Below are 11,710 nucleotides of genomic sequence, written 5' to 3'. Positions count from 1 at the left end.
TCTCACCTTTGGATTGAGCCATTTTGAGGCTTTCACACAGAAAAAATGTTTTAGTGTTTCTTGATAATGCAGGCTGAAGTAAGTAATAGGTTTCTACTAAAGACATTAGTGGACCAGAGAGGGAAAGGGAGAATAAGGAGAGGGAAAGGGCTCCTTCAAACCTGTATTAGTTCATTTATTCGGTGTAAATCATCATCAGTTGCTGCTTTTTTCTTTGGGATGATCCCTTCCTGTAGGTTGGTGAGTCTTTCATAAACATCGTGTTCTAGATTTGTCTGCAACAAACAAGAGGGAGGGCATCATGACCTCAGAGATACTTCTGTCAAACTCAGGCAAACAACCCACCCTGAATCACCTGTGTAAACTGGTATCAGATCTGTTTGGGTGATAAAATCATTTCTCCCAATGACTCAGGTGCAGTAAAGAAAACTGATCAACAACAATTTACATTACAATTTGCCATAATTCAGAGTCCATCTTCCAGGATAACTTTTTTTTTTTAATTTATTAATTTTATTTATTTATTTTTGGCTGCGTTGGGTCTTCGTTGCTGCACATGGGCTTTCTCTAGTTGCAGCGAGCGGGGGCTACTCTTTGTTGGGTGTGCGGGCTCTAGGCGCTCAGGCTTCAGTAGTTGTGGCTCACTGGCTCTAGAGTGCAGGCTCAGTAGTTGTGGCGCACGGGCTTAGCTGCTCCGCGGCATGTGGGATCTTCCTGGACCAGGGCTCGAACCCGTGTCCCCTGCATTGGCAGGTGGATTCCCAACCACTGTGCCACCAGGGAAGCCCCCAGGATAACTTATTTATTTGTTTGTTTGGCTGCACCGCACAGCACGTACGATCTTAGCTCCTCGACCAGGGATCAATCCCGTGCCCCCTGCAGTGGAAGTGCAGAGTCTTAACCACTGGACTGCCAGGGAAGTCCAAGGATAACTTTTAAATTCTGCCAGGAATTCACAATTCCTCTGAAAAACAAGTCTATAAGTTTCAGAGAAATATGCTTTTATGCTACATAAAAAAACTAGCCATGGCTCTACTTTAAAAACAATACTCATAAAAGACAATGTTCTTCAGATCACTGCTACTCCAAAGACGGAAAAACTCTGTGAGGTTATTATTTTGATCACTTCCTCTTGACCTTGTTGAAGGAAGGATTCCCGCCTAGGGTTATGGAAAGGGCTGGACACCTAACACGTGGGACAGATGAGATCAACAGCAGTTTACGAGTCAGTATACTCACAGCCCAGGGGAAGAGGACACCGCACACCACGCACGGCCACGTGGGGGCTGCACTCCATGACAAGCAGGGAACGGAGTGGAGGAGTAGGGGCTGTAGGAGGCAGGCACTGTAGTATCAGGAGGGAGTGGTGCCCCCCCGGTGCTCCCGGGAGGAGGTCACTGGCTTATGTGAGTATCGCCAGCTGGCAGAGAACTGAAGCCCTCTTCAGGAAGAAGTGGGAACTGTGCCTGGTCCCCGCGATAAGGAGCAGTGAGGAGGAGGAGCTTACACAGTTAGGTCATCTGATGCCCCCTCTTTTTCAGATGTCACGGCCACACGTAATACTGAACCTTAATTGTACATCTCACAAACTTAAGTTGTTCAGTACATTTCACTTATGGGGACCAAAACTAAGATATATTTAGATTACAATTACATCCACAGAATAGGTAACAGTAATTATAATATCACACAGCACACATAAAAATTCTACCATGACCCACGTTAACTGGGAACGCTTCGGAATCACTCTAAAGAAAATGTTCTATGAACTCAGATGTCTCCACCATCCATCCTTCTTTTCAGCAGGACGTAACAACTGCTAGAGCGCCACCTACCAGCTGCAGCAACTGGGCAGCACAGAGGTGAACCTTCCAGCCTTGGGCACGACACGATACTCCTTTCTGATTAGCTATTTCCTGCAGCATAGCTTTCTTCTCCTCTGGAACCATAAAAAAAAAAGAAAAAAAAAGTATATTTCAATTTTTATAGAGCCAAAGTCATTTGTGTTCAAGCCACTACTTTATTAAGAATTTTACTTAAATATCTTTAAGTCATTGAAAATACAAGTCACAACATGAATAAAAGCTCTGTTTGTCCACACCAGAAGAATTCTTTAAAGACTTACTCTGCTAATCTAGTGAGTTCAAAAGAGAGTAAGTTAGTACTCTAAACTCTTAAATGAAGGAAATGGTCTTTAGTGGGTTGGAGCCTTGCTCATGTGTGATGCTGGCCAGCATGTGGAGAGTTCGGGCATGAAGCTTAGAAGCTCCGTGGTGTCATCTAGATCTTGGAGAAATCACAGGGCTCCAACTTGAGTCACATTTAAATGTAGGTAGAAAAGTCCAGTAACCAGCACTGTAGTAAAATAAATATGAATTGTATCATTTGGACTGGGGAAAAAAACTAGGATTGAGGGGCACCTGTCAAAGGTGAGTTTAGCTGTATCTGTGAAGTTTTAATATCACTGTTTAACTAGGACTTAAAGTGTAATTACATAGTACATGGATAATTAAAAATACATTTTTTAATTAAAAAACTTATTTTATTATTTTAAAAATTAATCTTGAAAAAAACCCTACCTATATGTTTGTCAAAACCGATACAGTGTACAATGCCAAGACCAAACCGTACCGTAAATGATGAACTTTGGGTGATACTTGTATGTCAGTGTAGGTTCAGCAGATGCAACAAATGCACCACTTTGTGGTGGTGCTGACGGTAGGGGAGGCTGTGCATGTTCGGGAGGGGCGGTGGGGGGGACATGGAAGATCTCTTTCGATATGGTTGTGAACCTAAAACTGACGAACTTTACTTCTCAGAGCAATTAAAAAAAACCTCTGTCTACTAGGCAAGTATTAGCATGAATGGAATGAAAGAATTTTAACCTTTTTGAGAGAACTGTAGGTTCACATACAATTGTAAGAAATAATACAGGGAGATCCCGTGTACTTTTTTTTTTTTCATCTTTATTGGATTATAATTGCTTTACAATGTTGTGAATCCTGTGTACTCTTTATCCACTTTCCCTCAGTGGTAAGATCTTGCAAAACTACAGTCAATATCACAACCGTGACACTGACAGAGTCCATTGACCCTATTCAGATTTCACCAGTTTTAGATGGACGTGTACATTTCATTATGAACATTAAAAAAAACTTTTTAGTTTCACAGAAGTTGCAAAGATAGTCAGTCTAGAGATATATCTGGTAAGGGACCTGTATATAAAACATAGGAAGAATTCTTACCACTCAATAATAAAAAGACAAACCAATTAAAAAGGGCAAAGGATCCAAAAAGACATTTCTTCCAAAAAGCATATACAAATGGCCAACATCACATGAAGATATTCAACATCATTAGGCATTAGGGAAATGTAAATCAAAACCACAGTGAAGTACCACTTCCCACCCATTAGGATGCTGTAATAAAAAAAAAGAGTAAGTGCTGGTGAGGATACGGAGAAATCAGAAGTATCATCATGCACTGCCGGTGGGAAAAATGTATTTGCTTTGGAAAACGGCCTGGGAGTTGCTAGAATGTTAACAGTTATCAAATAACCCAGAAGTTCTATTCCTAGGTATATGTTCAAGAGAAATGAAAACAGATGTTCCCACAAAAATGTAGACACATGGGGCTTCCCTGGTGCTGCAGTGGTTAAGAATCCACCTGCCAATGCAGGGGACGTGGGTTCGAGTCCTGGTCCGGGAAGATCCCACATGCTGCAGAGCAACTAAGCCCGTGTGCCACAACTACTGAGCCTGCACTCTAGAGCCAGTGAGCCACAACTACCGAGCCTGCACGTCTAGAGCCCGTGCTCCACAACAAGAGAAGCCACCACAATGAGAAGCCCACGCATCGCAACGAAGAGTAGCCCTCGCTGGCCACAACTAGAGAAAGCCTGCGTGTGGCAATGAAGACCCCACGCAGCCAAAAATAAATAAATAAAATAAATTTATAAAAACAATGTAGACACAAATGATCACAGCACCATTATTCATAATAATCAAAAAGTGGAAACAACCCAAATGCCCATCAAGTGATGAATGGATAAATAAAATGTGGTATATATCCATAAAATAGAATATTATTCAGCAGGAAAATGGAATGAAGTACTGATACATGCTACATGGATGAACCTTGAAAACATTACACTAAGTGGAATAAGCCTGTCACAGAAGACTGTATAATATATGATTCCGTTCATAGGAAATGTCCAGCACTGGGAAATCTATAGAGATGGAAAGCAGATCAGAGGTTGCCTAGGGTTGGGGGTAGGGAGGAGTGAAGATGGCAGGATTGGGGATGATGGCTAAGGGTTGTCGAGTCTCTTATTGGGGTAATGAAAATGTTTTAAAACTAACCGTAGTGATGGACGTGCAACTGTGAACATACTAAAAATCACTGAATTGTACATTTTAATAGATGAATTGTATGCTACATGAATTATAGTTCAATAAAGCTATTACTGGGGAAAAAAAGATAGTAAAGAGAGGTCAGGTATTTCTCCTTCACCACTGTCTATATCTTAATAACTGTAGTACAGTATCGCACCCAGGAAACTGCCACTGATGTAAAGTGAGTATATGCCATTACATCATTTTAGATTTATGTGACTGCCACCGCAATCGAGATTCAGAACTATTGCATCACCACAGAGATCTCTCCTGTGCCACACCTTTATGGTCACACCACCCCTGCCCCACGATTAACCCCAAAATCCACTAATTTGTTCTCTATCTCTATAATTTTGTCACTTAGAGATTGTTATGTAGATAGAATCACATGATATGTCTTCTTTTTTTTCTTTTTGGTATGTGTCCTCCTAAAATTAGCTTTTTCCACTAAGCATAAGCACAATGCCCTTGAGATCCATCTAAGCTATTACATGATCAATAGTTCTTTCCTTTCCATTCCTGAGTAGTATTCAATGGCACTACAGTTTGTTTAACCGTTTAATGTCATTTGTGTTGTTTCCAGATTTTGGCTCTTACCAAAAAGTTGCTATGAACACCTGTGTACAGATTTTTGTGTGAACACAGGTTTTCATTTTTCTGGGATAAATGCCCAGGAGTGCAACTGTTGGGTCATATGGTAAGTGTATGTTTGGTTTTTATAAAACTGCTAAACTTTTTTTTTTCCAGAGTAGCTGAGCAGTGTAGAAGAGACAACTGACTTGTGATATGACAGTGTTCTTCTAAGCTGCTTCCCCAGTGAAACTGGGGAAAAATTTTAAATAACGCTTTAAACCTCTGGGAAAGGCCCTAAGGGCAAAGAGCAATGCAGAAACATCTACTCAAGCAAATCTACTAAAATGTGCAAAGAACAGGAAGTCTGTGGTATTTAACCCAAGACTGCTCCCTCTCTCCTCTCTCCAGCTCAGAGAGGCGGCGACTCCATTCCAGATGGCTGCAGCCCACAACACGGAGCTCCCTCTCCTCCAGCTCCCAGGAAGACGGCTCTCCTCCCAGGAGGGGCAAGACAGTTCTCATCCTGCTCCCTGCTCCCTGCTGCTGAGGCCAAGTCCCAGGCGAGTCTAACTGACATGGGGGCTCCCTTCTTTTGCTCAACCCCACTTGTAGGATGGAGACTGCACCTTAGGCAAGGCGTGCTGAGAACACTGGGGCCCCAGGAGCCCTTCTCCTGGCTTGTTAAATGGTGGCGTCACGTTAGGAGCGGCAAACCAAGTGGACAGAGCCCAGGCTACTCACTCCTCTTCGCCTACACTGAGTGCTCACCTCCTAGAGCAAGGCGTTACTCGGAGAAAAGGCTGTCATTGTCCCCCCCCCCACCTCCAGAGCCCTAGGCTCAGAGCTTCTGCCTGGAGGGAGAAACAGGCCATAGCACAGGAAGCTTCTAATCTCTTCCCAGAGGAGGTGGCTCCATTTTCAACAGAGTGCGCAAGTTCAAATGCTCCCAAAAGCAGTGGAGAGTGTAGTGAAGGTGAGTAGGAGGAAACGTGCAGACCCAGTGAAAGACGCAGCCTAGACTGTGGGCTGACCAGTTTTCAGGAGAGAACAAAGAGTAAGACAGCTGGCAGGAGCTCTCCCGGGGGAAGCACAAACACCAAACACTGACCTCAGAAGCCGTTCTGGCAAGGAGCTACAATACGGCTGGATTAGTTTGCAGAGGAATTTGTGTTTAAGGTCAAATTCCAGTACTGTGTTCTAGTAGATCGAGTGGCAAGCAAGTAGTGGGGTTTATCAGTTGGATGTGGTCAGGAAACAGTGGGGGAGAACCCTACTGATGCCACTGTCTTCCCAGCTGACGTGGGCGCCCAAAGCTGTGCCTCCCCAAGGAGTAACGTCAGAGGCTTGACACTTGGTGGTGTTGGTGGGGTGCAGGTGATTAGACTTCACGAAAAGAATCCAGCCAGTCGCTAAACAGACAAACAAGCAAATAGCAAATAACTATAGTGGGTCTTGGAGGAGATGGCGAGATCAGTACCAAGAGTTGCTACAATATAGTATCTAAAATGTCCAGGTTCTAACAAAAATTATGAGGCATGCAAAGAAACAGGAAAGTATGACCCATACACAGGGAAAAAGAAACAGGCACCAGAAACTGCTTGAGAGAGTGACCAGATGTCAGATTTATCAGAAAAAGATTTCAAAGTAGCCGTTATGAATAAATTCACAGGATGAAAAGAAAGCATGAGTAAAGAAGTAAAAGAAGGTATGATGATCATGTCACATTAAATAGAGAATATCTGTAGAGAGATCGAAATAATTTTTTAAGAAAAGAACCAAATGGAAATTCTGGAGTTAAAAAGTACAGTAAACAAAATGTTAAAAATCTACTAGAGGGGCTCAACAGTAGATCTGAATTGGTACAAAAGAGAATTAGTAAAGTTGAAGACAGACCAACAGCACTGAAGAACTGAAGCGAGAAAGAAATGAAGAAAAATGAACAGGGCCTCAAAGAAACATGAAACACCATTAAGAGCACCAAAACATGTATAAGGGAGTACCAAAAAGAAAAGAGAGAAAGGAGGAGAAATATTCAAAGAAAAAATGGCTGAAGACTTCTCACATTTACTGAAAACCAATAACCTATATATACAGGAAGCTCAAGGAACCCCAAGTATGATAAATGCAAAGATACAAAAAGACATATTATAGTGTTATAAAAATGTTGAAAGTCAAAGTTGAGAAAATCTTCAAAGGAGCAAGACAAAACATGATGCATCATTTACAAGATAACCCCAATAAAATCAGTAGCTGACTTCTCTAGAGAAACAATGGAGGCTAGAAAGTAGTGGGATAACATTCAAAATGCTCAAAGGAACATATGAGAGATCTAGTTCCTCTACATCCCCATTTGGCATTATCAGTATTTTTAATTTCAGTTATTTTGGCTGTGCTGCGTGGCTTGTGGGATCTTAGTTCCCTGACCAGGGATTGAACCCTGGTCCCCGGCAGTGAAAGCACCAAGCCCTAACCACTGGACTGCCAGGGAATTCCCTAATTTCAGTTATTTTGATAGGTAACTCAATTTAAGTTCCTCTAATGGCTAGGGATAAACGCTTTTTAAAAATTAAATTTTACTGCTTTCTGTTCCAGAATCCAGTCAAGATACCACAGTACATTTACTTGTCATGTCTCCTGAGACTCCTTTTGGCTTGATGGCTTCTCAGACTTCCCTTGTTTCTGATGACCTTGACAGTTTTCAAGAGTACTGGTTAACTATTTTGTAGGATGACCTTCTAGTTAGATTTGTCTGATGTTTTTGTTAGGATTAGACAGAGGTTATAGATTTTTGAGAGGAGACATAGAGAAGTACCATTGTCATCACTGATTCATCACTATTGAAACTGACTTTGATCACCTGGCTGAGGTGATGTTTGTCACATGTCTCCACTGTAAAGAGAGAGAGACACCCTCTTCCACCACACTGCACACTTTGGAACAAAGACTCTACAGAGCCCACACTTAAGGACTAGGATTTATATTCCCTTGGACATCTTCTCAGGTGCTTGCCATCCATGTATCCTCTTTGGTGAAATGTCTCTTCATGCCTTTGTCCATTTTCTAACTGGATTACTGTTTCTATTTACTGTTAAGTACTGAGAGTTCCTAATATATATCCTAGACATGAGTCCTTTATTAGAGATGTAGTTTGCTAATATTCCCTCCCAGTCTATAGCTTGTCTTTTCATCCTCCTAATAGGGTCTTTCACAGACAAAAAAAGGTTTTATGAAGTCCAGTTTATTGATTGTTTTTCTTTTAGAGATGGTGTTTTTGGTGTTATGTCTAAGAATTGTTCACCATGCCCTAGGTTTTGAAGACCTTCTCCTAGGTTTTTTTTCTAAAAGTTTTATGGTTTTACATTTAAATCTATTATCCGTTTTGAGTTAGTTTTTGCAGGAAGTGTGAGGATTAGGTTGAGGCCCCCCCGCCCCGACCTAACATACGGATGTCCTGCATTGTTAAAGAGACTCTCCTTCCTCCACTGAATTCCTTTTGCATTTTGGTCAAAAATCAGTTGAGCATATCTGTGTGAGTCTATTTCTGCATTTTTTTATTCCATTCCGTCATCAACACGTCTATCCTTCTGCAAACACCATCCTGCTTTGAGTACTGAAGCTAAAGAAGATTTGTAAGATTTCTCTTGTTTTTCAAGATTATTTTACCTATTCTAGTCCCTGTGCCTTTCCACATAATGTTTAGAACAAGCTTTACTAAGTTTACAAAAACCTCTGTGATTTTGGTAGAAATTGTAGTAAATATATCGGTCAATCTAGGGAGAACTGACATCTCTGAGTTTTTCTAATCACGAATTCTGTATGTCTCTTCATTTATTTAGATCTTCTTTCATTTCTTTCATCAGCATTTTTCAGTTTTCAGCAAACACGTCCTGTACGTGTTTTGCTAGATTTGTACCTGAGTATATCACTTTGGGGGGAATAATTGTAAATGGCATTATGCTTTTAATATGTTTCCACAACATTCCAGGTATCTAAAATTATAATTGATTTTTTTATGTTGATATTGTAGCCTGTGACCTTGCTGAACTTATTTACTAGTTTCAGGGGTTTTTGGTAGAATCCTTGAGATTTTCTATGTAGACAATGATGCCATTTGCAAATAGAGAGTTTTATTTATTCCCTTCCAACCGGTATAGCCTTCTATCTCTTTTTCTTACTTTACAATGTGGCTAGAACTTCCAGTTCTATCCTAAGTAAGAGTGGTGAGACAAGACAGTCTTATCCTTTTGCTAATCTCAGGTAGAAAGCGTTCAGTCTTTACCATTAAGTATAATGTTAGCTCTAGTTTTTTTGTAGACTTTTTATCAAGTTGAGGAAGTCTTCTTCCTTCTCTATCTTTGAGTTTTTATCATGAAAACGTTTTGAATTTTGTCAAATTTTCTGCATCAATTGATATGATTATGTGATTTTTCTTTAGCTTCTGTTGTGGGTTGAATTGTCCCTCCAAAAGATGTTTAAGTTCTAACCCTTGGTACTTGTGAACGTGATCTTATTTGGAAGAGGGTCTTTGCAGATGTAATCAAGTTAAGAAGTCATACTGAATTAGGGTGGGCCCTAAATCCAAAGAGTCAAAAAACACAGGGAGGAATGCTCTGCTGGAGATGGGGGCAGAAATTGGAGTAATGCAGTAGCAGGCCGAAGAATAACTAGGGTTTCTGGCAACCACCAGAAGGTAAAAAGAGGCAAGGAAGGATTCTCTTCTACAGCCTTCAGAGAGGGCATGATCCGGCATATACCTTGATTTTGGACTTCTGGCCTCCAGAACTATGAGAGAATATATTTGTTATTTTAGGCCATCCACCTTGTAGTACTTTGTTATGGCAGCCCTAGGAAATTAATATAGCCTGTTAAAAACAGTGAATTACAAAACAGTGAACTACACTGATTTTCAAATGCTGAACTAACCTTGCATAGCTGTAACAAATCCTACTTGATCAAGGTGTAAAATTCTACTTAGATATTGCTGGATTCAATTTGCTAACATTTTGTTAAGGATTTTTATATCTATATTAATTAAGGAATATTGATATGTAGTTTTCTATAGTTGTACTCTCTCTGTCTTGTTTTTGTATCAGGAAAATATTGGCTTCATAAAATGAAGTGTTCCCTCCTATATTTGAAAGAGATTGTGGGAAACTGGTGTTGATTCTTCTTTAAACATTTGGTAGAATTTCCCAGTAAAAGTATCTGAGCCTACAGATTCCTGTTTGGAAGCTTTTAAATTATGGATTCAACTTATTTAATGGTTATAAGACTATTCAGATTGCCTGTTTCTGATTGAGTTTTGGTAGTATGTAGCTTTTAAGGAATTGGTCTACTTCATCTAAGCAGTTGACTTTATGAGCATAAAGTTGTTTGTAGTATTTCCTTATGCTTTTAATGGCTGCACAGTCTTAGTAATATCCTGTTTCCTTCTTTTTAAAAAATTTTTATTTCATATTGGAGTACAGTTGACTAACAATGTTGTGTTGGTTTCAGGAGCACAGGAAAGTGACTCAGTTATACATATACATGTATCTATTCTTTTTCAAATTCTTTTCCCATTTAGGTTATTACAGAATACTGAGCAGACTTGCCTGTGCTATACAGTAGGTACTTGTTGGTTATCTATTCTAAATACAGCAGTGTGTACATGTCAATTCCAAACTCCCAATCTATCCCTCCCCCCCACTCTTCCCTCCTGGTAACAATAAGTTCGTTCTCTAAGTCTGTGAGTCTGTTTCTGTTTTGTAAAGAAGTTCATTTGTATGTTTTTTTCCCCCCACATATAAGCGATATCATATGATATTTGTCTTTTTCTGTATGATGTACTTTGCTTAGTATGATAATCTCCATCCATGTTGCTGCAAATGGCATTATTTCATTCTTTGTAATGGCTGGGTAATGTTCTATTGTATATATGTACCACACCTTCTTAATCCATTCCTCTGTTGATGGGCACTATGGTTACTTCCATGTCTTGGCTATTGTAAATACTGCTACAATGAACATTGGGGTGCATGTATCCTTTCGAACCATGTTTTTCTCCAATATATGCCCAGGAGTGGGACTGCTGGATCATATGGTACCTCTATTTTCAGTTTTTTAAGGAACCTCCATGCTGTTCTCCATAGTGGCTGTACTAATTTACATTCCCACTAATAGTGTAGGAGGATTCCCTTTTCTCCACACCCTTTCCAGCATTTATTGTTTGTATATTTTTTGACAATGGCCATTCTGACTGGTGTGAGGTGGTATCTCATTGTAGTTTTTTTTTTTTTTTAATTTTTATTTTATTTTATTATTTATTTTTAGCTGCATTGGGTCTTCATTGCTGTGCACGGGCTTTCTCTAGTTGGGGCGAGCGGGGGCTACTCTTCGTTGAGGGGCGCGGGCTTCTCATTGCAGTGGCTTCTCTTGTTGCGGAGCACGGGCTCTAGGTGCACGGGCTCAGTAGTTGTGGCTCACGGGCTCTAGAGCGCAGGCTCAGCAGTTGTGGCGCACGGGCTTAGTTGCTCTGTGGCATGTGGGATCTTCCTGGACCAGGGCTCGAACCCGTGTCCCCTGCATTGGCAGGCGGATTCTTAACCACTGCGCCACCAGGGAAGCCCTCATTGTAGTTTTGATTTTCATTTCTCTAATAATTAGTGAGGTTGAACATCTTTTCATGTGCCTCTTGACCATCTGTATGTCTTCTTTAGAGAAATGTCTATTTAGGTCTTCTGCCCATTTTTTGATTGGGTTGT

The 11,710-nt window shown here is 40.6% G+C and overlaps 1 protein-coding gene across 10 annotated transcripts in view; it reads right to left on the bottom strand.

The window, feature by feature from the left end:
• The window catches only part of SAP130 (Sin3A associated protein 130), a 72,569-nt gene that overhangs the window by 1,003 nt on the left and 59,856 nt on the right, over nt 1-11,710 (bottom strand). For 7 of the 10 annotated variants that reach the window (XM_082465680.1, XM_082465677.1, XM_082465675.1 and 4 more), the window contains 2 exons: nt 1,836-1,939; nt 162-275 (listed from right to left, as the gene is read on the bottom strand). In XM_082465680.1, coding sequence (XP_082321806.1) covers nt 162-275; nt 1,836-1,939 — 218 coding nt within the window. Of the gene's footprint in view, nt 1-161; nt 276-1,835; nt 1,940-2,125; nt 2,356-2,383; nt 3,420-11,710 lie in introns of those variants that run through there. The other 3 variants (XR_014264885.1, XR_014264886.1, XM_082465676.1) reach the window with 3 other exon arrangements.

The sequence above is a fragment of the Balaenoptera physalus genome (genome assembly GCF_965194825.1).
Source record: "Balaenoptera physalus genome assembly, chromosome: 6".
NCBI classification, from domain to species: domain Eukaryota; kingdom Metazoa; phylum Chordata; class Mammalia; order Artiodactyla; family Balaenopteridae; genus Balaenoptera; species Balaenoptera physalus.
The sequence above is the reverse complement of the archived record's forward strand: the minus strand, read 5'-3'. Positions and strand labels throughout refer to the sequence as shown.